At 36.1% G+C, this 26,591-nt stretch overlaps 1 protein-coding gene across 1 annotated transcript; it reads right to left on the bottom strand.

The window, feature by feature from the left end:
- Positions 1–324: 324 nt before the first annotated feature.
- On the bottom strand, positions 325–20,145 carry LOC114356329 (alkaline phosphatase). The gene is made up of 11 exons (XM_028309436.1): positions 19,994–20,145; positions 19,309–19,390; positions 15,704–15,845; positions 13,289–13,463; positions 10,526–10,704; positions 8,793–9,000; positions 4,002–4,181; positions 2,007–2,201; positions 1,352–1,555; positions 886–1,016; positions 325–783 (listed from the first exon to the last, which is right to left on the bottom strand). The coding sequence occupies exons 1-11, from the start codon at positions 20,088–20,090 to the stop codon at positions 553–555; spliced, it is 1,824 nt and encodes a 607-aa protein (XP_028165237.1). The 5' UTR covers positions 20,091–20,145; the 3' UTR covers positions 325–552.
- Between the last annotated feature and the right edge of the window lie 6,446 nt (positions 20,146–26,591).

Below are 26,591 nucleotides of genomic sequence, written 5' to 3'. Positions count from 1 at the left end.
ACAGCGTTAAACCAATGTTTTGGAAGTTCCCGCAACCTATAGATTAACCAAGTATAATTGCAGCGTATTTCGCGAAGTCACTTTGCATTTACTGCTCGCCTTCCTATTTCGCTGCCTACCCACACCTGGGTCTACCATAAAATTTAATCTACACTGTTTCCTTCCTACCATTGTCTCTATATACTGTTACGAAAGGATCTCTTGCTACTTATCCCAATGTATACTTGCACTGAATTTTTATGGTATTGTAACTGCTATTTGACTCAGTGAAACTAGGGTTAATAAAGTACAAATAAGAAGTCGAAATCGAATCATCATGTTTTATTTATATTTACAAGACATTATTTACATTCACTTAGTGTTTGGTATCAATTTCATTCCCTGTACAAAACTTCGACGGTGCACTAACACAGCTTTCAATGCCAGACGCATGTGGATGATTTAAAATACAACGAAAACAACGAAGACACATTTGGATGATTTAAAAAAAATCAACGCATTTGGATGACAACTATGTTAGTACGAAAAAATCTAATTAATTAAGCCGATGGGTCACTTGATTACAAACCAAACATTGAAATGTAGTAACGAACATAGGAGGCCTGAAATAAGGTAGCTCTGCGTGATAAGCTGAGCGGTGAGCGGAGCGGTTGACCGCGGTGCTCGCTCGTCTGACATCACGCTTGACGCAACTACGATACGGCGACCGGTAGCATCGTTTTTTGACTCTTCTGCAGCGGACACGCTGCTAACTTCAGGTGGTACGCAACTTGGGATCTTTACCTGTGATAGAATAAATCGAAATTACTTTAAAATACTCTCCCTTCTACTTTTTACAATTCTAGTTAACACCTACAATGTTTGCTAGCATAATTTAGTACTTACCGGTGGCTGAGTAAGGTTCACTTTCTCTTGACACCTACGCGCCTGGTGAGCTAGACACGCTGCGTACGCTATGGCGTGTGGGATGTAGCTCTGTTCCACGACTCCCGCGAACAGGGTCGTTGCCATTGGACCTATACAAACAACGGGGTTAAAATAAACCTAGCTGCTGTTAGTTAATTTAGTTTATTGGATATAAAACATACAACAAATACAAATAGTGTAAAGTACTGTAAAGTATGTTCACTGGCTAAAGTTATTTTAATCAAAGTAAATAGTATTTAAAGTTAAAATTAATTAACACAAATAAAGCACGCATATGTATTAGAAAGTAACTACTTAAATTGAAAGAAATTAATTGGAGGATACTTAAAAGTAAAAATGGTCAGCTTATCATTTTCTACTGTAAATAAGCTGTGGTCTTGCGAAACTATAATGTATAAGCAAACTTAAATTTTACTGCACATACCTAAGGCATAAATCGGCACATCCTCCCCGCCGTGGGTGGCCCATTGCCTTGGAACTGCTGCCGCGTGGACTGCATCAGCTTGGACTGTGTTCGATGCAGTTGCGTTCAGAGGCAACGCTCTTGGCTCGGAGTGCCCTGGTCCCGTTCCATACAACAAAGTCGTATACCGAAGTCCGTCAATATCAGACACCACTGTGTCCGCACCTATAAACAAATTAACACTTGACCTCCCTGATCACAACGTTATACCTTTTTGTCGGGCTCTAAGTAAAACCAAACATAATTCCGTAAAGTGCTTCACGGAATAAGTCTACTACGTGACCTAAAATTTACGTTAATAAACGTTTTTGTTCTATGCAAAGGGTTCGAACCAAATAAAATAAATTTAAATCCCTATAGAAACAGGTAAAAGCAAGCTCAACCGAATCCAAACAAAATCATCCTTAAAGTGCTTACGATATCGTTACTCTAATATTTAGTCTAAATAAACGAGATTCAGCTTTTTTGATCAAAATTATGAAGGTTGAGCTCTTTCATTTGCCTCAGCCCGGAACGTTAAATGAGTATCTAAAAAGGTTTAGATAAACTGCCAATGTAATATTAATAAAATCACTTTAATCTGCTGAAGTAGGTTACCTTGATATAAAATGTTTACCTAAAACAGGGTGTCCCCTTGGGGTGGCCTGGCCGCCGAAGGTCATGACGTGTCCGTGGTCAGCTGTGACCACGATGAGGGTCTCCGCAGGGTTTACCCGCTCCAATGCTGCCAGTAACGCTGTCTCCAGTTCCAGTGTCTCGTCAAGAGCCCGGTACGGATTGTTGTAGTGGTGTGCATGGTCTATTCGACCCCCTAAAGCGACATATTGAACAATTTAAAATAATGGTGATTCTTTCTTGTTTGTTTAAAGAAGGAACTGTATTACCTATCTTATACATAACTATGTACTTAAATATTAATATCCTTTACAGATATTATTAACTGTAGAGACAGATTTTCAAGGTGAACACAGATAACAGATAAAGACAAAAATAGGTATGAGAGATAAAATTTTCATATTGTTTCCTACCTGCTTGAAGTCGGTTACGAATTAGGCATTTATGATAAAAAGACATCAAAAAACATGTAAAAAGACAAAATGATCCCATAAAACGAATTCATTGTATGAATATAACATGAGGAAATAATACTCTGCGAAAAGTAAGTGTGTAGTTATCATTCGCCAAAAAATAAAATATTACCATTCTAAAGATGTACGCATAAATGAATACGGGAAATGTTAACATTGTAATAACCGAAGATTTATAACAGTAAGGAAATATGTTTTATCAGCTATTTTTAGCATTATGTATTCAATGTTGTAACAGAGGTGAGAGTATATTGCTTTTTTGTACGCATAACGTGGCCATTTTGCGTGACTGATGGTCGATCGTTAAATTAATCTAGAGTGATTATTTGAAATTGCAAGCGTTTGAGTGCTTTAGATAAGCCACTGATACAAATTGCTTGTACACATTGCGGCAACATTAATTATCAGTTTAATAACTCAACATCGTCAAATAATATCAATTTCATCATCATCCGGTCATTTAATTTCCACTGGTAAATGGATATGTTTGTCCTTCACTCCTCCTTACGTTGGTCTTCCTTAGTTGCCTTTCACAATATCCACGAGAAGGTTAGTAACTCATAGGTAAGTGATGATATTATTCTTCATATATTTTTTTAGGAATTATACTGTTAAAATTGTATGCTTCTTGTATTAGGATCGAGTGGGTTAGGTACCTACTACAATAGTCTAGTACAGGTCGGACGACCTGCCGAACCTCGAACCGGCAGTACGTCAGCTAATATTGCCTGAAACTCTATCAGGATGATACAGCAGTTTCTTAATCTGACTGACGATCTGGTGAAGGTCGCGAGAAGCGTAGCACTTTGATGCGGTCAATGTGAAAATCTACGGGAAAGCAGTTGATGGAATTGAAATGAAATTTTATATAGAGCTAACCTTCTACATATAAGTAAGAATAAATCCTTTGTCGTTCTTCAACAGTATAGACAGCGCGGCTCTGGTCATGTCAGCCAGGAGGAGTCGAACCTCAAATCGGTCCAACCGTGACAACGTTAAATTTACTTATAGTCTAGCTGGAGCAAACCTCCTTGATCATAGAGCTAACCTTCTATAAGTAAAAAAATCCTTTGTCGTTCTTCAAAAGGCGGCTCTGTGGGTCTAGACAAAGTGCAAATTATAATCGCAAACCAGTCGAAAAGTGGTCGAAAAGCCCCTTTTTTGTATGGAGTTTTGACGGATTCGATTTTCGAATCGATCAAAAAGTGCGTTTTGTCTAAGGGGGCTGTGTGCCTACCATGAGTTTACGTTAGGTGAGCTCGCTAGCGAATACGTCAAAAAATTCTATGAAGATTTTATTTCTTGAAAGTAGCCACTAGGGGCGCTGCACAATATGTCATACATTTAAATGTCATTTTTTTACGCAGTCGCTAGCGAGCACACCTAACGTAAACTCATGGTAGGCACACTGGTCATGTCAGCCAGGGAAGGATTGAACGTCAAATCGGCAGCCAACGGTGACAGCGTTATTAGGCTATAAATTGTTCTCAATCAAATTCATAAACCTTAATCATAGATCTAACCTTCAATAAGTAAGAAAAATCCTTTGTCGTTCTTCAACAGGATAGACAGCGCGGCTCTGGTCATGTCAGCCAGCGAAGGGTCATCGGCCTTGACCGCGGAGCCCGCCGCCGCGCCCTCCTCCGCATCCGCCACCGCGCCCCGCTCCGCGTTGAACTCCATGTGGGAGTACTCGAATATACCTGAAGAAGGTGAACGTTAAAGCTTCGGCCAAACCAACGCGTGCATATCGCATCGCGATGGCGATCACAGGACAATGACAGGACGTGCGACCAATGACAGGACGCGCCATGTCATTGGCCTATGCATGCACAGTGATCGCCATCGCCGACGCGATCTGCAAGCGTTGGTTTGGCTAAAACTTTAAGGTTGAGTTGCACCATCTTACTTTGGTTGACAAACGTCAAAAATCTGACAAACTCCATACAAAAAGCACCGGTTATTGTCAAAGATACGGCCAAAGTAAGTAGGTGCAACTCGGCCTAAGCCTATTCGAACTAAGAATACCTATGAAGATTTTATTTTCATTTTGTTTTTTTTATTATGTTTGGTTTGTATCGCACGTAAATGATATGATAATCCAATAAATAAATGATGTCTTTTTAATATTTCATAATTTAAATACGAAATAAAATTAATTTCCCCATATTATTTTACTAATGAACAACGCGTTACGTAATTTGGGTTATTATTAATTAGGAAATTAATTTAATAACGCCTTGGCTAATGCCAAGGCGTTATTAAATTAATATCATTGTAATTTTTCGTCTGAAAAAATATTATGTATAGTTAATACCTAAACAAAAATAAGGGCCCATGCACACCGCGGATTTTTCAAGCGCACCGTCCGACACGCATCTCATGTAATTGTTACGCCATGCCACCGTGTGCGCGGTGGTATAGCTATGGAAGTAACTATGCAGTAAAGCAATCCATTTTGCAGCGCAACAGCCGTCGAGGGCCACTGAAAAAAACATGGCATGCGTGGGCCCTTAATCACACGCAACCCTACGTATTTATTTGAATAGTTTTTATCCGGTATTGGAAAACCAGAATTTTCCAGAAAGTTGTTCAGAAAATAGAATGTTTATTTCCCTCGGATAGAAACAAATACTTGGTATAAGGTTTATTTACAATGACGATACAAACTCATCCGTAAGTTTTTGCGGTGCGAGAACGTTCACTGCAGTCGAGCTGAGTGTCGTTGAGTAATCGTTGTAGCCCGCCAACAATAGTGTTCTTCTGGCGTTGGTTTATTTTGCCGGATAATATGTCTTGTCTCTGTTGTTGAAAATCCACTCTTCTTAGCAAAATCATCATTATACACAGCTAGTACTGTTCATACAGAAAAGGGTAGATAATGTTAATCCGGATGACGGATTTTTTTCATTTCCCTTACTCTTTTTTTACTGCTATCATCACTACATGCAGTAGACGTCAAGTCACTTCTAGGATGCTATCGCAGTATTATTACAAAGATAGTTTGTTATTCCTTAGTTTCCTAAAACATGAAACTATTTGGGTTTCGTGGTACGAGAGTACTCCTCAATACCACTTGAGTCCCGTTCTCCCGACTACGTCACACACATTGACTGGATGCGAATTTCGCAAGCATGTAAATTGCAGAACTCTCCTTGAAACTCTCAGACTGTTACATTAACTAAACACCAACAAACCTGCAAACAGTTTACCTGCAAATTGATAGAATACTATCTGGTTAAATCTGCTTACATGTTTGTAATGTTCGAGTCATCAAATGGATTCTATTTTGCCATAAAAATGTGTGGTCTAATGTGCCGTATGCTGTACAAATTCGTCACATTTAGCATGTGTTTTGTTCTCAATACTGCACCCAGCTGTTTTGAATTAAATGCCTACAACGCAACAGACAGTTTATTTAACTGTATATACTCTGAAACACGGTATATAATTCATGTAAGACGCCATTAACGACACGCGCCTGGTCTTAAGTGGCATGAGTGAAATAGGTACCAAATATTACAATAGGTAGCATATAGCATGGATGCACATGAGCGACCTGAATACCCAATCACTAAAACTTTTAACGAAATATTGAACTTTCGTTCGTTCGTGACGCCCATTCACGTCCAAGTTTCTTAAAAATGACGTCCATAAAACGGACAAGCTTGAAAACTTTCGCAAGAAAATCACACTTTGAAAAACTTAAAGAGATTTTTGATGGAATAAATGATTTAAATTTAACCAGCGTTTTCGAAGTTCCAGTCACAACCCAACTACTTACGGGTCGTCTTGAATACGTGATACCTAAAGGTTTGAAACGGGAAAAAAATATTTCAGGGCGATTCTTAAGAGCTTATTTTAATAAATGTAGTTAACATTTTATACAAAACAACTTATCTTATTTCATTTGAGTAAACTAAAAACCCGAATACAGAAAATTTTATATATCTAGACTAGACAGTCAATTAATCACTCATTTTATGGAAGTGATTACGAAATCGCCACTTAACATCTGAACGTTTAACAATTCGATACTAAATGCTCAGAAATGTACCTAAACTGCAAATCCTCATTATTTACAATTAGGGCATGGATACCGGTATACCGAAATACCGGTATACCGGTATACCGGTCAAAATTTTCGGTATTTTGATACCGGTATTTAAGGGGAAAATACCGGTATTTCGGTTTTTCGAAAAAAGTGATCTAATTTTGCAATATCGGCAGTTTTTCAACTAATGGAAAGTCATTGATAGGTTTTACACCATCTCTTTTTATTTTTATACTTATTTTTAATATTGATTCAGATGATAATGATTCGAATCATCATATCGATTTCAATAATCGATTGAGTCAAGTCAGTTCTGCTGATATCATTGAAGCGAGCACGAGCATCTTAATAAGCACGAAAATATACGTATTAATTAATGACCTTCTCTACGCCCAATGGCTCGTCACCACACGGCTCCCAAATCTTGAAAAGGGTCGTCTTAACCAGCGTATCCCTGTCAAGCCACACGAGTTGGATTTGCCTATCCTTGTTCCCAGCCGATCCTTAACTACGGTTGCTGAAACTCTTCCCAGCACTCTCTTGAACGACTCTGTGTTATCTACTATGGCTGCTCCTCTTCCTTGCACCCTACTGCACGACTGCGTTTAATTATACGCATATTTTTTACTTTGTCGAAGATAAGCATTTCGTCTTATTCAATGCAGGATTAAATGCCCTTCACCTGCCATGAAGATCAATTTTCTATACTGCAAGTCCTTTATTTATACGGTATAACCATAAAACCGGAAAAATGCCCCTTTCGGGGGGGCCCACCACACCTCCGTCGAAGTCAAAAACTTAGGATAGTCTTAATGAGCAACAAATGAAGCTATGAAAACAAAACCTTTAGGAATTATTTCCGATTTGATTAATTTTCACGTCTTATTCTACTGGCCTATTAATAACTTTTCGCAAACGAGACTTACTAATCGTTCTTGGAAACATTTAAACAGTAAATAGCAGTATCTCAAGAAATACCGAAAAAATACCGAAATTTCGGTATACCGGTAATTGAAATTTCAATACCGGTATCAATACCGGTATAAAACTTATTCCGGTATTCCATACCCTATTTACAATGCAAATTCTGCGTAGGCCGGTAGAGATTAAAAAGGATTCAAAGGGATTACAAAGCAGCGGCGGTATCACAATACGAGCAAAATGTAGGCCAGGTGGATGTAATAAATATTTCACAAATCGAATAGAAACGGGAAGATTTACGCTTTGGAGGCAGAAGAAATGTTTTTGTTCTCGTTTATTTACGTGAATACTTTGAAATCCGGAACGGCTAAATTCAGGCGATCGGCACATTGTGACTTCTTTATTACTTGACTAGCTTGTGCCTGCGGCTTTGCCCGCTGTTTTGGTCTGTCTCAGTCAGTGTAGCCTACGTCACTCTGAAAAATGTAATGTAGCTTTCTACTAGTGAAATAGTTATTATTAAAAAATATTATAAATAATTATTGCAGATATTGGATTCAAAGGAGTATACCGTACGAAGTTGACTTGTGAGCCAATCTCGTTCTTTTAAGCTGTGTGTGACATAAACGGATTTAATTGTCTCCCTCCTAGCCTCATTCAGTTTTGAAGCTCTATACTACGAGTAAGTATAGGTACATAATGTTTAATAACAGTATTTAGACAAAGCGCAAAGTTATCATTTTGTTTAAGATTATTCTTACTGTTGGGGTTTCTTTAAACTGTTGCGTATTGGTTAACAAATAAACACATAAAATCGAACCTATCTAGGAAGTAAAAGTAATTAACTATTTAGGAATTACTGTAGCCATCGTGTACATACATATTACTTGATCTTAAAATGCCTATAGCCTAGTATCTAGCATCACCGTCAAGTTTCAATACCTATTCGTACATAGAAGTTGTCAAAAACATGTAGGTACATCTGTCAAACCTTATACTTGACACATGTTTAACATTAAATAATTTATTTTAATTTGATTCTTATTTGAAAAGGGAAGAGCTATTTAACCGACTTCTTTTCAAATCAGTTTCATAATTATTAATTGCCTATAGAGAAAACTTGTCGCACAAATTGAATTTCAATCAATAAAATAAAATTCGGTCTTGTTTAAATGAACTCAAATGTTATTAATACGATGTTGTATCATGTCAGAAACGGGTTCAATTGCCGATATAAAAGTACCATACAACACTCAACCAAGTCTAATATTGATCATGTAAGTTGTAATACTTCGCAAAGTAAACACACCAGGAAAACCGAACTTAAAATTTAACTTACCTAACAAGTAATCGACGGATCTTGGATCCAATTTCGCTAGCTGCTCCCTGGAGTGTATGTACTGGGCCCGTAGGCGCCGTCTCTTCTTTTCCCGTGCCCAATCCTCGGCCAGGTTCCTTCCATCCAATCTCCTGCCTTCCCGATTCTTGTGCTCGGGATCAGGGGTCACCGTCGGCAGGAAGTGCCGTCTCCCACCCCCCATTATAACCTAAAACAAATACAGGAAATTGGCGAACTCTACAAAATTCAGGGGACAATTCAATTTAATCACAAACAAGGTACATTTTATTGCGTCATCCTAATGCTTTCATGTCCCCGTAATGGCGTCTTTTTACGTTCCGTGACATTTTTACCTGCAATTTGCGTGTCATTGAGCTGTGAAAATGACAACGGAAACATTTTGCCAGTTCAACATCATAATTAAATATTCATACCTACATCCATTTATAAATCTAACGCTTCAGATATAAGATTTTCTCTTGTATACAAAATTTAACGTATTGTCAGTTATTATTATCTTGGATATTACTATTATTATACTGTAGTATCATCCGCGCTAATAGAAACGGGTTGTAATGATGAACGAGTTTTAGTACGAGTATAGTTTAGCTTCAAAACACTAATATTATCAGTTATTAATTTCAAGTTATAATGAAGGGATCCTTAATACATTGTATAAGTAATCGGCTTGAACACGCCTTTTCCAATTATATTGTAAAAGGGCTGTAAAATTTACGAATGTGGAATAAATCTTTCCCGAACAGGAATCAGAATATTCATTTCACATGACGTTTACATCTGAAAGTTTTCATTAGCATTTTGGCAAAGGCTCCGATCCATATCGAAGCTCTGAATATGGAAAAAGTTTTAGATTTTGAAAGTGCATTTGAATATATGAATTCTAGATAGAAATGGCGGGATTTATTCATTAAGCGATTATTCACAAAAATGGGCAATATGGGCAATATGGTCATAGACCATTTTAACATATTAAGCTGCACTTTATTAAACTAGGAATATATTCTAGTCAATTGGTTTCGTCTGAACTACAGACTGTAGTTTTACACATCATCTAGACACACACTAAGATTTTGAGTAACTTTCAAAGCAATAAAAAACTGGTAATAAATACAGACGTCATAGTTTGCGTTTGCCATACAAAATATAGGGTTTTGACAATTTTTAAAAAGTATTTAAATTTAGATACTGTTAAATATCAATATTTGAATTTCAGAGGCGCGGCGCCAACAATTTTCAAATTCCTATCTGAACCACACATGATTTGGAAATGTTATTTGTTGAAACAGTTAATCCATTTATTTTTTATTAAATGTAGGTGCTAAATATTTTGGTAGTATCCTGTTTGGTTATAAGTTGTTGAATATTTAATTTTGTGAACTACCTTTGAACTTCTTTCTCTTGGGGAAAGCTGTTCATTGAATTTGCGTTGTAGAATCCTTTTTGTCTGATCCCTACTTAAAGCACAAATTACCAATTACTAATAAGTTACCATAAAGTGACATTATACAGGATAATGTACTCACATTAATGTTTCTCCCAGGCTCATTCTCCACCAGCTGCATGGCGATGTCCTTGCAGTCCTTCCTCACAGTCGGCGGGAACCGGCTGTCGTCCTCCCAGTAGCGGGTGGGGTGGCGTGAGTGATCCGTGCTGTGGTCACTATGCCGCTGGACTTGCCTATAATGCCTTCCCTTTTTATATTATTTACTCACATTAATGTTCCTCCCAGGTTCATTCTCCACCAACTGCATGGCTATGTCCTTGCAGTCCTTCCTCACAGTCGGCGGGACCCGGCTGTCGTCCTCCCAGTAGCGGGACGGCGCGTGCGCATACAGCGCCGCTGGGGTGGCGTGAGTGATCCGTGCTGTGGTCACTATGCCGCTGGACTTACCTATTCATAGAAAAATCGAATAATGTATAACGACACTGGTAGGGTAAAAAGATTATGAGATATGTAGAGGCTCCTTAAGAGCAAAATATTTGACGATTTGTAAGTACTATTTAAATAGTCTATACAAATAAAGACATTTTTGACTTTTTACTTTGACTTTGAAAAGGGCTTGAGCTTCGAATTAGGAAAATGAGATTAACCCTTAAATCATTTCAACAAAATGGAACATCGCTAATCAGAACCTAATGACTTCATGATTGATGGAAACTGGCGTGAAAAAAACAAAGCCTTCTTGATACAGACGCTTTTCTCGTAAAGCGAACGTCCTTTTGCGTAATTATTTGTCTCATCCATTTTTCACCATCAGATTATGTCGGTCATGAACGCATGATATCTGTAATATTTTACATGATTAGATAAGTCATAATAATAGTTGGTAGGTTCATTTTACTTAAGACTTGTAATGTGACTTCAAAAGCGTCTCTATCTCTCATGAATAAGTCATCTTCTTATCATTCTAAAAGGAGCTTAAACAGGTTTTCGAATGCGAGCGCGGTTAATTCTTGAAAATTTACGTTTGAAACGAATTCTGTAACTAGACTGAGAACTTTTAAAACCGTTTTACTCATTTTGAAACATTCAAAGGGAATTTGCATGTAACGTCGATGGTTATAACCCACTTTAGTGCAGTCTGGCCAAACAATTCCATCTATTCCGCGTTAGAATTAGGTTAGAAGTACTTAAAAGTTGCTAAAGAGGTGCTTACCCACATCCCCTAGTAACCCAGCGTTCTCGCATTAGAGTGCATATGCTAAAGTTAATCCTTCCAGGTTAAATGGATGGAATTTAGAACTGCTATTTTAATAATAATGCTAGGTTACCCTAACCTGCTTAGGTTGAGCTAATTATACAAGTATACCTGAGCATGGTAATTTTCGTCGGTGTAAGGAATTTTGGAACTATAAGATAGGAAAACCCAATCATGATCAGTATTATCAATATTACAAGACAATATGTGCTTTATGATCCAATAACTGATCAGAAATCAATAATGTCTATAAATAACAATAATCGATTATGCTTTAAATCACATTAACGACTGAGCTTAATCATTTACGACACGTCGGTCGTCAATTTAAATTAACTGTTATTGTTTTCACCAAACGGGGCCAGAAATATAACTTAACTTAAATTTAAGTTGTCCTTGACTATTTAAGGCTTCCTAGCTCCACAAAGGAACAGTGCCGGTAAATTAAACGTGCAAACTTCCCAGACGTGGTATTATTAATTGAACTTTACTATACATAAGTGAAAGGTAAAACTTCACTTACTAATTGTGGTGGTTCGCCACGAGACCACGAGCATCTGAGAGCGCCTATCAACGTCACGTGTCACGAATACGCAAGACGAGTATTACAAACCCGCGCTTGTCAAACCACGTTTAGTTCGGATTTGTAACAACAGAGGTTACACCGACAATTCCCTTGTTACATACTCTCGCTCGAATATGGGTGTTAAGATAAGTAAGGTATACATAAAGTTAAAGTAAATCTAAGTTTTCCAAGTTACGCGTAAAAATTGTTTTTGGGCCTTGTTTTACAGTAGAAAATCCGCCATATTTACCTTAGTTTTTTTTAAAACATTGAGTATTTTTTATTAAATAAAAGGTAGACATAACTTCTACAGTACACTTGTTTGGTAGATAGACAGACATGTTTACTGAATGACATGACATGTTTAATGAAAAGTAAATACCTAAATACTCGTAAGTGCAAATTTTCTTCTATTACAAAACCACGATAGGTAAACACAACTCAAACAATAGATCCAAAATGATGTAAATAACGCTTGTTATACGAAGTGTTACAATTCCTTAAACGTGATGAAAATGAAAATGGCAAATAATGTTTGCTTAATTTACAAGATTTTCGTTAAATTGTGACTGATTCTAGGAACTTCATTAAATTTTTGTTTCTGTTCGCGTCAGGTAAAATAATAATCAGCTGTCAGACGAGATTATCCCGGCTTTGAGTAAAAATTTAATAGGTCCGAAGGTTCCGTATTAACTAAATAATGTATGAAAAGTTACAAGCGTATTACTTGCAAGCTTTGCTTTTAGTAGAAATAGGTCACATAATTAACGGCTGGTCAATTGGTCAATGTTCCCACCAAAACTTGTTTTTGCAAAAAAAATAACAATAGGTAAGCAAATCTAAATAAATCATGGGATGCGACATACTTTTCAGGTTTTATTTCGTTTCTTTAAATTGCGTTAATAGAAGCCTACGCTCTAACCCTTAGGTTCCGAGGTCCAAATGTTCATTTATGAATTCTGTGTTTTGAAAATAAGGGACAAGTAGGTAAATTGAGAAACAACATGATTCTATTAAGGTCCTTTTTTCTTTGAAGTAAAAATATTAATAATGCTGATTAACATTTAAGCAATTAAGAACATGACACAATACTTTTCCTCGAAGTAAATTCGTTCAAATCGTAAATTAGGTAAAAAATGTATCAACTGTTTTTGAGCAGGTTTCCTCGAAATCATTTGGGAGAAAAAACGCTGTAATTATGAAGAACTTACCAGCCTCGTGGACCCAGTCGATGAGGGAAGTGACCTTCGAGTTGAGGGTGGAGGAGCAGATGTTGAACCTGCCACCAGCGTCCAGGCCTAGCGTCTCGTATCGTGCCTTTACGCCGCATAGAAGTGCTGTGGCGCAGGCCGAAGACTCGCCGGTCTGGGCGTCAATGTTGTATGTCTGTTGGGTAAAATAATTGAAGTCTTCATATTCTACACTCAGGGGTTAAAACTTTGCCTCGATATCACGTCACGCTATACTTCTTGTCGACAACAAACCTACACAGTGTCAGCCCAAAACTCCGCTACAAGAGTGGCGTTGTCAGTAGCCTTCATAATCTTTCTGTATACAGTATACTCAACTACGCTATACTCAATGCCTGTATCACATAAGTGTTAGGGAGGTCGAAAACTGCAAATAGGAAAAGTAAAAATGAAATACCTAACACTTTGTCCTTGGAAATTATAAATCTCTATCTGATTCTACGTCTATTCATCGTTAAGAGTAAATTACTTAGTCATGTTTTCCGTGATAATAAATTCCAGTCAAATTAAATCTGTGTCCCAAAGCAATAAGCTGTACTTATTATAAAGCCGTACTAAATAATCCTCACAGATCTTAAATACAACTTTCATTGTGGAGAATATTCAGGCTTTGTTACGGTTCACACCAAAACGGCTTAATTGAAATACGCAGGTACAATACAGTCTACAGCACAAATACACACATAATTTAATAATTAACTGCAATCAAATAGGTGTGATAAATTAACACCTAATTTCTGTCAACAACCTACTAAATGTGACATTGGGTCATTGTCTCAATGTCAAGTAGGGTAATGGGTAGGTAGGTGCTATAATAAGCACCAATCCATTACTGAATACGGCCCCTAAATGGTGTGAACTACAGAAATTAAGCTTACAGTTTCAATTCAAACCAAATCAATTTCACGTTCTAAGATTCTATTCAGCACTTCAATATACGATTTACCAACTCCTCGATCCAATCGTGTAGAATGATTGCTATTTATAAAGATATTATTTTCGTCCGAACACGCGATCGTAACTTAGATCCACAAGTTCTTCGGTTGAAAATATTATAAGCAACCTATCGGGGCTTGAGAAACGACCGCCCTCGACAAATAATGTTTCATCAATCGTTCCACCTCTAAAATACGGCCTACTTCGCTATTCCACGGTAGTTCCCCATTTTTATTGCTCTATCTTGAATCCGCGGACTGGATTCATATAAATTCTCGATTCTTTTATCAGTTTCAAATGTATGTACCTACCTTTCATTTTCTGAGATAACGCCGTTCAAAAATTGAGAGCTTTGAGGTCAAAGTTCAAAAAATGTTCGCACGGAATCTAAGTCTTAATTGCTTCAATGTTCAATTTAGATGAGAATAACATTTTCATAGAAATCAAAAACAATTACCCTGATGATCGCGATGAAATCTAATATTCAAATTGCAAACACTGGCTGAACTTGAAAGTTAATTAAAACGAACTTTCAAACGTTGGGAGCCCGCAAAACAACTTCATTTTAACATAATTTTCTGAACAATGATTTGACTTGTTTGTCATGATCCTACATAAGTTATTCGCCTTCTGGTCGGTTCGTTTAAAATTATGAATAATTTATAATCCAGCTTTCTAATAAAATGTGCAAACTGGTTCAAGTGTCGAATTCAAAGTTTCGGCTTGTTTACGAATTGCGTCAACACTCGAGTTTCAGCAACTTAAGGGAGATAAACCGCTTTTACCATATCAAAGAACGCTATGATAATGCTCTGAACAAAACAAGGTAATATAAAAAGCAAGAGAACATTTCATATACTACTCTATAAGAACGAAGTGAGTAAAACGTCTTCTTCAGCTTTGTTTTTAGGTAAACAACCGTAGCTCGGTCTTCGAAGCGAAGACAGCATTTGACAAATCGTTTGTTTCTTGTTTTTACTAGTTTTATTGTCAAGTAACAACTAGAAAATAAGTTACAATAGTAAATTATTGTATTCTCCTACCACCTACATAAAGTACATCAGACTATCTATAGCATAATAAAACTTATTACAACTTCAGAAGCTGCCCAAATGGTTTTTTGTGTGTCATTAATATCTTCTATTCTATGAGTATCATAATTCATTCCGCTCTATTAACTTGTCATGTTTGTTTTTCGTTCATTTTCCACAAACCCCTTAAAAAAATCCTGTAGGCTTTGTCAAATACATTTTAAGAGAAGTCATGGTCAACCGTAAAAATCGATATTATTATAAAACTCTTCATTTAGTCTTCTGAATTTTGTTGTGAGTCCCAGGACAAATCAACCCTAAATTAAAAATTGAAAATCTTTACAGGAGCTGCAGTTGCGGAAAATAGAGGAGGGATATAAATTCCCATTAACCTTAAAAAACTGCTTACCTTAGCTAAAGCAACAGCCGGGAAGGTGTCCCAGACGAGGTCTGTATCTTCTCCAGTCTGCCCTCGTCGCTGGCCACGCAGGATCCTGGCTGCGGTGGCTGTTGTCAGGCTCATCCCGTCTCCTACCACCAGGATTATGTTCCTGTAGAGAAACATTGTTATTGATCTGTCCAGTACCAGAGAAATAAGACGAGATTTATAATGTTTGTGTTGGTTTACGAGACCACAGATGAAACTATACGATGTAAGAAAGTTGACAACTACAGCTACAATCATCATCATCATCATCACTTATGGCTCAAAAGTGATGATGATGATGATGATCCACTGCTGAACACAGGCTTCCCCCAATCATTTCCACAATGGTCGGTTGGTGGCGTCTTCCCGCTACCTTTATGAGTTCGTCGGTCCACCTTGTGGGTGGACGTCCTCTACGCTGCGCTTTCCGGTACGAGGCCTCCACTCCAAAACCTTGCTGCCCCATCAGCCAACAGCTACAATACCTATTTATAAATATCAAAAAGAACTTATCTCCCACGTAGTCGCTTAGACATAAATAAATATTCGATGCTAAGTCAACTGTTCTTTTTCAAAAGTGTATTAATAGACCAAAATAAGCAGAGTGAATAAATACCCTCCGTTAATTAGTCTCAGATAGAAGATAAGTAGATACAGCAAATGTATGAGCAAACTTTGCGAAACAGGAGTTCTTATATAGCTTTATTGGTTTCTCGTGAAATTACCAACCGTTACAACAACTCGACAGTTTTCAACTTTATGAAGGTGAATTTAAAAGCTATTTTAAACAAAATATCTCGGAAACAAGCGGAACATCTTCATTATTGCATTGTTCTTAAAAAGTTGAAATTAAGGTGAAAAATTACAGAACCGAATACAATTATGAAATCTTCTATCTTCTATATATATAAATAAAAATGAATTGATGTTCGTTAGTCTGATTATAACTCGAGAACGGCTGGGCCGATTGAGCTGATTTTGCTAAACGGTGAGCAAATACGCGCGCGATATTGTTTTTCTGTGATAGACAAAATTCCACGCGGGCGAAGCCGCGGGCGGAATGCTAGTCAGGAATATAATAAAGACAGCCATTTTAATCGTAATGCTTGTTGCCCATAAACTATTAGTATGTAATACACCTACGCTGTTTAATTATCTTATTTAGAAAAGGTCGAAACTAAATCGGATTATTAATATCGCTCACGAAATCTCATATCAACTTACTTACGTTTTATGTGGCCATTTTTGGATGATATTTTAGGTCGGTTAGCTCTGGAAGCTTAGGAACTTTGTGACTGTAATGTAACTAAGTCAAAATAAGTAGCTTGTAATTATCAAAATGTATAATCTCTATCAAGATGTAGACTTCTAATTAAATTAATACGGCAATTTTTATAATAATTTACTCGTGTATTAAAGTCCAACGTAGACATCACCCAAAACATTATTGTCAGCTATTTCGAGAATAAGATGATTTGAATTTTACAGAATAAGATCGTAATATTAAAACGAATTGCCTCTTTTAATAAATGTAAGCTATTATCACCCGACTTAATTCAAACAAATTAACGACTTGAAACATCATTTCCAGGGACAGAGACAGTCGTAGAATATCCAGACAATCGGCCCCCGTTTCAAATGAAACGTGGACAAAACGGACGCACTTGACTTTAATAAATTCTGAAATTGGTACCTTGTTGAACAATTTGGTTGGTAATTTGTGTGCCAACCCTCACAGGGTCGACCCTCCCCTGTTTGTTAATGATTAGCCCAAACTTGTATCAATGTTTAACATGTTCCGTGTAATTGGAAGAAGACTCTATGAAATAATACATTAAGATCAACATTCTCTCACTCATTTTCTAACGCCTGCTGACATTTAATAACTAAAGAAATAAATTGACCTTCTTAGATACGACTTAACGAAAAACAAGTTTCGATTTTTTCGTTATTAACGTTACTTAGTTATCTAATTAAGATCGAAATGATTGATATTTATAACATAATATAATTACCAATTAATATAATTAAATTTTCAATAAATCGTAGGTATATATAAACTAAACTAACTCATGAAAAAAACTTACACATATTCAAAAAGAGTCGCAATTTGTTTGTGAAGAATTGCAAGAGAACTCGTATTTCTGACTCCTTGTCTTTTCAATTAAGACATTTTTACAAAAAGTACAGTCGAGCAAAAGAGTATAAATTGAAAAGTATCATTAGCTACAATCACTTTTATTCCCAAAGTCAGAGTCCAATCACGAAGTCGTCAAGTGGCTAGCCCTTTGGCTTTCTTCCGGATACATTTTAGGGAGTTAATGTGGTATAACGGATTACGTCACACCCCATGTTATTTCCCCCTATTACCACCGGGAAATGGACGTTGATTGATTCCCGATTGGGTAGTTAACTTACACCATAAACCGATCATTACAAGGGACCACTTTTCCCAAATAACACAGTATAATTAATATAATTTGTGGCCTCAAAAACGCAATAAGTAATTCAAGCAATCTATACTAATATTATGAATGCGAAAGTAACTCTGTCTGTCTGTCTTGCTTTCACGCCTAAACCACTGAACCGATTTTGATGAAATTTGGCATAGAGATTGTTTGAGTTCCGGAAAAGGTCATAGGATAGTTTTTATCCCGTTTTTTGAAATAGGGACGCGCGCGATAAAGTCTTTCTGTGACACAAAATTCCACGCGGGCGAAGCCGCGGGCGGAAAGCTAGTGTAGACTATAAAATTATATTTTAGTACCTTTGACAACAAAAATAAATCAACAGTTAGGTTTGACTTAGAATGGAGTTATAATTATAATTTAATCATAAGGACCTCACGATCCTGAATCTCATGCTCTTGTAATAAAACCTATCCTGTAATTTGTCCTATTGAGACCGCAATCTACGATCCCTTGTCTTACAAAGCACAGCGTCTCTAATCTTGTCGACAACCGCTGGCCGGAATGCGATTAGTATTCTTTCCACGAACGAATCGCACCTAGCACGAAGTATAGCTTCAATTTATATTAGGGTTAAACGCTACTCGTATGTTATATTTTCTGCTGTAGCTTTCACTATACTGGGAAACGGAAAACATTCGTTCATTGCCCCCGGGAAGTTTCTGCACAGACACAAGGCTCTTTGAAACGATGCTCCACGCTAAAATATGTCTAATTAACATGTAACATAGAATTTCTCAAAAGTTGTCAAGCATTCTCAGAATTATTCTATGGAACTGCTAACAGACTAACTAGGTTCACTCCGCCGCACCTTCAATGTACGGTACAGTAACTCACTCTCATTTGCTATTTTTAAATCTTTATTTCGATAATGTAGGTACCTAAAGTTTTGCTGATTCGTCGGTCTATCCATCAAACTAATGCAACAAGTACAGACCCGATAATTACTCTCTATCGAAACTAATTCCCTATTGTTCCCATTAAAAGAAATGAGTGTGTAAAAGTCAAAAGAAAGAAGAATCCGTGCCAAATCTCGAGATCGGACGTAAAAGATAATAGACCCGCACTCTCAATTATTATGACAAAAGATTTAACACGGAAAGTCTTGGCGTTACTTACTTCGCAATCGGGTTTTTGTCCGCGGCGTATTGCAGCCGCTTTTGTAGGGTTTCCTGGGCTTGAGTGTACCAGTAGTGACGGTCTGTGGGCAAAAGAAATAAGTTCAATATTACCGTATTTATGACTGGAGAAAAGAGGGGAAAGTTTTTAGAGTTCTGAATGGCTATTTTGATTCCGATGGATCGGAAAATCTATTGGGACAGAAAATATTGGGATGTACAAATAAGTAATATTTAACTTTGAACTAGATACTGATTACGACATCTCAATAGTAAGTAAACAGCCTTCATTATTTTCGCAATATTTCAATAACTCATTCTATTCATTGACCCGTTTGACTGGTTGAGTGGAAAATGTCTCTAGGATAAAATTATGTCTGCCTAAGTATCAGCGCTGTTTAGATAATTAAATAATGTTACCAAAACCCTTCAAGGTTCTAATGGCCTGTTCTTTCCATTTTTCGAAACCTTATTTATTTAACCCCTTAACTTTGGGGCCCTGTTTAGCTGACATAGGGCACTTCACATTCATACTAACAACATATAGGTATATCTAAAATTAATACTCGGGGAACCCTAAGCCTAAGTGGTAGAAGTCTCCGCGGCACCAATAATTGATTTCCATTGTGTCTCTGATACTTGAAGGGTTAATAGGTAATACAATTTTCGCATGTAAAACCACTCACCGTAAGTTTCCTTGACCTCAGCTTTCATCGGCGCCGGCGACAGTACCCCCGTGCTGATGGTGGACATGATGATCACGATGCAGCACCAGCCACTCATGGTTCACAAGCCTCATCGGTGCGGGAGTCTGCCGCGGCCGTCGGGAATCACTCGAACTCACGAACTCACTCGATTGTCACTCGCGGTATCATAACACCGGGAAACGCGATACCTGGAACAAACAAAAGAATGTTGAGGCGTCGATCTTAATGTTCTCGGAAGATCTTAACCTGTGTCAAAGATTTTTCTGATTTAGATCACTAATGCCCATTTCACCATCAATCCCTAATTTTTAAGTGACCCCTATGGTAACACATAACAGGCATTTTGTTTTCATAGAGGTCACTTAAAAATTGGGGATTGATGGTGAAAACGGGCATAAGATACCTAATTTTCAATAGATTTTCCTTTGATATAAAATAGGTAAATAAGCGATTTACTTGTTTTTACTGTTTGCTATGAGGTAAAAATGATAAAATTCTAATTTTAAGTGACTAATAAATGATGAAAAAGACCTACCTACATAAGAGTATTTAATTCCCCAATTTTTTGAGCAATAAAACAAGAAAAAAATTAAGTCAATCATTCTTAATGTGACTTGAAAATTAAGGAGCAATTTCCCGGAAAATCACAAATCCCGAGAGTTCATTTTATCACATAAAAAACTTGAGTGCGCATCTCTTCAGTTTTTTACATGAATTAATGGATTCCACACGAATAAGTAGATCCAAAGAAAAGGTATTATTTTAATGTGCCTACTACTCAAGAGACCTGCCAAAACATATTACATGAATACAAATATTAAGCATTTACCCACATAAACAAGCTTAGGAATTTGCAACACTGTAATTTCATATCTACAAAAAGTAATTTTCTTTGATATGACAAACGTTTGAGTGTTCACATGCTTAACGAAATATTAAGGAGGAGATAAAAGCAAAAGTTTAATTTTGTAGAATTTATGCTTAAAGCAATATAAAGAGCGACTCGAATGTTTTCTCGGCGTTCAGTTATGGGAACGGTGGAAACTTCGGAAAATATGATAATAGGCAGTCAGGTACCCAAATATGTTCAAAGATTATCGAAAATTTATTTTCTCGGCCAAAATTCACCCTTTGTGGAATAGGGATCATGAGTTTGGATGTTTTAGTTCGAGTTAGATCAGAAACATTGTTGTTTCTGCCTTTGTAATTTTAATAAGGCCGTCAGCAATTATTTTCTTAGCCGTAAAGTTCAGAAATCAAAATAGGATAGGGTTATGTAACGAACAAACAATACCATGAGGTTGCAAAGGGAAGCCTTTTGAGACACCATTCGAATGGTAATAACATGGCGGCGTGTTTGTTAGGCACATGGATTACCTATTTTGCGCAATGAAATCTTATTGTATTCCAGAAAATGTGAACCAGGTTTGTCTATTTTTTACGTCGAATAGCTAAAGTCGTATTGTCAGTTTTAATACAGACCATTCACAACATATTGTTAAAAAAAAACAGCGAAAATATCTGTGTTTAATTTGATAGGAAATAGATTTAAGTACTTTAAGTGGGGCAATATAAAAATCACGGATGTATTTAATCTTGTCAGAATATCTAAGATCTCTGCAGATAATATCAAAGATAGAGATACCAATGAATAAGGGTCCCAAACACAAAGTCGTTTGTAATAACACGAGCAAATTAGATAACAAAACCTTACTAATCAGAATAATGGATTTCCCGACTAAATTCTTGTCGTAACCGAAACAATAAAGAACTCCTGACCGCATAGTCGGAACTTCAAAGTCAAAGTTATTGAGTCAGGGTTTTGTCTCTGCCTACGGACCCCCAATAAGCGAACTTTCCCTTATCAAGCTCCCCGAAATAAATTAAACCTTCGGATTGTTCGATTTATCAAACCCAATCAGCGACACGTTGGAATAAATCTAATTATCAAAGTCAGACTACCGAATTTTGATGTTATTAATTATCACTTATCATTATTAATTAAATTATCGTTCCAATTAAGACATTTCGCTATAAAATTGGCACAGAACAATCATATAAATTATATAATATATTAATTTGCTGTTTATTTAACACCTCTGTAGAGACACTTGTAGGGCCAAAAAGCCAATTAAAAGTTACTCAAGTGGCTTTTGTACGCAGTTTAATAATACCACAATTCCCAGATGAATATCGTTTCTAACAATACGTGTATTAGTTTAGAATTCCAACAATAAAGTGTTGTTTGGTGCTATTAATATAAACAAAATTTACCATTCTAATTAATGCTTATTGTTAACGAATAATTTCCACGTAATAAATTATTATAATTCGGTATTGTAGTTTAATCAAGTAATTAGTTCAAAGCGATGGATTAACCAAGCATGGCACTTTTCCATGAAGTCATTATTAGTTAATTAAATAGTCTTATCGAGTCATTCTGGTAATTGTAGAGTCATTGAACAGCGAATAAATAGAAATTAAAACCTCTACACATCTTTTTTCCAAAACAAGAAATAATAATTATTTTTAAAACAACATCAGTGAAATAAAATACTAATATTCTCAACAATTCCTCAGCTTAACCTTGTTATAAAGGGTGTAGCTGTAGAGTCAGACCGCGATATTGAACCGTTAGGCTACTGTACTGTCACACTAAAATTCCTTATTAGGTATCTCTTAGGTACATTCGAAACTCATAATCGGTCAAAACCGTTTTGACTAATGGCCTTGTTCAATATCACTTTTGACTGATTTTTCCAGTCAAAGGTGGTTTTGTCCGATTATGAATTTTGTTAACATATCTCAGTAGAATTATTCCTTATAATTATCTTGTATAGCTCATAGTACTTACATACTACCCGTTCGCGCTAAGTTTGCCGGTCCGTGGAATGCGCGTCCCCTATTCCAACCGCGATTAAACGCAATTAATGTGTCTTATTTTACGCAAATGCACATTTTTTACCAATAATAATAAATAAAAAATATTTAAAATAATAGTTTGTTAAAGTTATAGACGCTTCCCTTCGAGTGACGTCATATCGCCAGCGGCAAACTTAAAGCGAACGGATAGTAATTAAAGTTTTGCCTCACGTCAAGTGTACCTATAGAGTTGTTCCATAAAACCTACCTGTCCCAATAAAATACACGTATCTTCCCTTCGGTTCAGTTTGCGTACAAACAAGATTAACGGTAGGTGTCCAGACCAGCCATTTGTGGCGCCGTAAAACCAGGACGAGGCTCATTAAGTCATTTAATTATGCTATAACTTCACATTTACACTTCCACTGAATGAAATGTGGAAATAAGTGGAATTCAATCATCAATACTTATTGGAAATTCAATTGTTATTAAACTACTCGTAAAAGCGAAAAAGTTTTACTTAATATACTATTTATTAAGTATTTGGGCACAATATTCGTGTTTTTGTTTAATATTTTACTTTTAGACATTATTACTGTTATTAACTACCTGCGTACCTGATTTTTTTAGCATTTTGAAAAAATAATCCTTGTTTGTTTCCTACCAAATGTTTTACACGATAATGTTGGATATACACATCCATATTTTCAGTGTTTAGAAGGGTTTTTTTAAATTAATTTTGTTTCTTTTCATTTTATGACACATCACTAAATAATAAAACCTCAAGTCATAAATATAAACTAACTGGAATAATTACCTCAGAATTATCACGAATCATCTCGCCTGAGCTCTATTAAAGTAATTAAGGTCTCTTTGTGGAATATAAAAAGCTCGCCCCTGATAACGATAGCTGTCCGTTGGTCCATGTCATTACGACTAGCAGGCTAATTACGTTTTTCTTTCATAAAATTACTCTTACGATTTAAGCCGCCATTTCATTCACCGCTTTGCTGTGAATTTATTTTTGGGGTCAATTTACGGCGTAAAATTTAAAAGCAGATTAATGTAAACGTAAAATCAATCGACTCGTATTAAACTATACTTAAAATAATTATCGGATAAATAACATCGGTAATAATATGATAATCATACGGATATTGTTATGAAGTGATAATAAAGTAATACAATTCTATTCTATTCTAAAAATTAATATTCCGCTTATTAACGGTAGTGTCTTTCATATAATTATTAGCATTTACCTCTGGCTGGATTCAAACTATTAACTTTGTAGGCAAGCCAACTTACCAAGTGGCTATCGTAAGAACCAACAGACTGTTAATGTAAATAAATAAGATGTTGTAAGAGTTACAAAGTGTCAAAGTTAGTTACGTAAACCCCGTAATAGTACGTACTTCATCTAAGTTTGACTTATCTAAATCCGTCCAGAACTGTGAAAGTTCGGAGCAGTGAAGAGAACTATTTCGACGAATGAAGCAGTTTCAATTTTTAAGTTTGTACATTTAGCGAATTCACAAAGTATCGCTTAATCTTCCTCGAAGAATTAAGACTTTAGAGACATTATTAGTTGACTCAAAGACACTAATCCTACTAATTTATAAATGCGAAACTTTTTAAGGATATTCGGATGTAGGTATTTGTTACTCTTTCACGAAAAACTACTGAACGGACTTTGATAAAAATTTACAGTATTATTATTTATACCTAGAATAACATTAAGAATAACTTACTCGTAATGTATTATCGATCTGTGAAAAACTTTTCACGCGGTTTCCCCGCTAGTACATAATAAGACTTTTTAAATGTTACTCTACTTTCTTCTACGACTTTTAATTCTGTTTTCAGCAATAGATAAAGTTTTCAAGAAAATGGTCTATAGTGCGAGTTTGAAACCGAGGCGTTTCGCTAATAACATATAAACAATTAATCAAATTAAATACAAAACTATAGAGAGATGAAACAAGTTTAAAATATGCAAGTCTAATTTAATATTTATTGTTCTTTCATCTAATTTTGTCTCCAATCAGCTCGAAAGTTGTTGATCTTTAATTAATGTAATAAATTGAATTCTACGTCAACGGCCTAGGTAAGTTAATTTATTTGAGAAATTTCACACATTGAAGCCCAAATTAAAGGCATTGTTTGTTGACCAAACTTTAGTAACGAAATATTAATTGTGCTTTAATATTAATAAGAATTTAATTAACTACAAAAGCCCGATATAATATTATTATGGTATTCAGTGAAACCACCGATTTTCCATTTAAGTAAAATACACACGAAAATAGACTTGCTGTTATTAAAATAATTATTACCTACTTTATATTCTTTAGTAAAGAACACAACGTTACCTGCACAATTATATACAAATTGCTAATTCAACAAAAGCTGCAATGGTAAAAATGCAAAGGTGGCTTATCTAAAGAGAAATAAACCGTAATTTTGTCACATAAATTGCAACACAAGGAAATACTAATGAGAGTGCAACGTACATTATTTAACTCACTCACTTATTACGGTGATTAGTCAAGATTACTACGAAATGGAGGTATAAATGGTTTTCTACCAATTTTCACTTATCAGCCATTGCCCAAGGAAATACGAAAGAAAAATTCTACTAATCCTACTAATATACATCATGTCGTGTCACAAAATTCAACGATAAGCCGGCGCCATAGGGTGGACAAGGTCATCCATCATGATTACTTTAGGAAAATTAAGAAAAAAATCCTAAAGTAGTCATGACCTTGTCCACCCCTATGGTGCCGGCTTATTGTTGAATTTTGGGACTAAAACTATGGAAGTTTGTGAGGATAGAAATAGACAACGATAATGTTTTTACTCTTGGTTTAATATTTGGTGGTACCTAGTTTTTATCCGCGTGTCCCCTACACGCGTGGTAAAAACTTTCTGACATCGAAAATCATGCGGGTAAAGCCGCGGTCGTAAGCTTGTACAACTATAAAACTTCACGTCACGCAATACAACGCAATGTAATGATTCATTTTGTACCTATAAAAGGAACTAAAAAGTTATAAAGAGCGATCAATCATGACCCGCTCCATTAAATACCGCGTTTGTTTTTTTCACCTTCCGGGCACGGAAGTTTAACATAATAAATACTTTTGCTTTATTTATGTTTCTGAGTTCCCCATCTTAATTTGACTGGCAGTACCTTTTTGTTTTGGAATAATAAAAACAACCGTTAGTCTACTCAACCAGGTTTCGAAATTGTCGAACTTAAAAAGACTTAAATAAATTAGAATTTCTTAAAGTTAAACGGTTCTACGAAGGGCTTAGCGACAGTTCGTTAATAACATCTTGACGACCGCTTAAAACTTTTTTAATAAAATATGCACCATAATTCAGCGTCCGTCAAATGTTCCCCCAAATTGAGTCACTCTCAGCACCTCTCAGCGCTTGTCTTTCCTTTTTCTGAAGTGCAAAAATGTGATATTTCATTTCCCTTATTATTTTGTAGCCGCTTAACAGAGTCGTTTAAAAATATCTGTAGTCTCAATCTCTGATTGAAAGTTTACGTCCACAGCGAAGTTATCTCCCAGTAACTCTTAATAATAAAAGCTTAAATCACTTGTCTTTCTTTTCTCTGACATGTCTTGAGCTTTGGAACTCGTTACTTCACTATATTTATCATCTTTGATATCTTTTATCATCACTTCCAAATATTCGAGATTCT

The sequence above is a fragment of the Ostrinia furnacalis genome, unplaced genomic scaffold (assembly GCF_004193835.3).
Source record: "Ostrinia furnacalis isolate ACB-3 unplaced genomic scaffold, ASM419383v2 OfSCF2780, whole genome shotgun sequence".
Taxonomy (NCBI): domain Eukaryota; kingdom Metazoa; phylum Arthropoda; class Insecta; order Lepidoptera; family Crambidae; genus Ostrinia; species Ostrinia furnacalis.
This window is presented reverse-complemented; position numbering and strand designations above follow the sequence as displayed.

Coding starts and splice junctions, on each gene's coding strand:
- LOC114356329 (XM_028309436.1), bottom strand. CDS start 20,090: ATGAGTGGCTGGTGCTGCATCGTGATCATCATGTCCACCATCAGCACG. Junction 15,846..19,308: donor GACAAAAACCCGATTGCGAA/GTAAGTAACGCC, acceptor GTTTCTCTACAG/GAACATAATCCTGGTGGTAG. Junction 1,556..2,006: donor AAGGGGACACCCTGTTTTAG/GTAAACATTTTA, acceptor ATTTGTTTATAG/GTGCGGACACAGTGGTGTCT.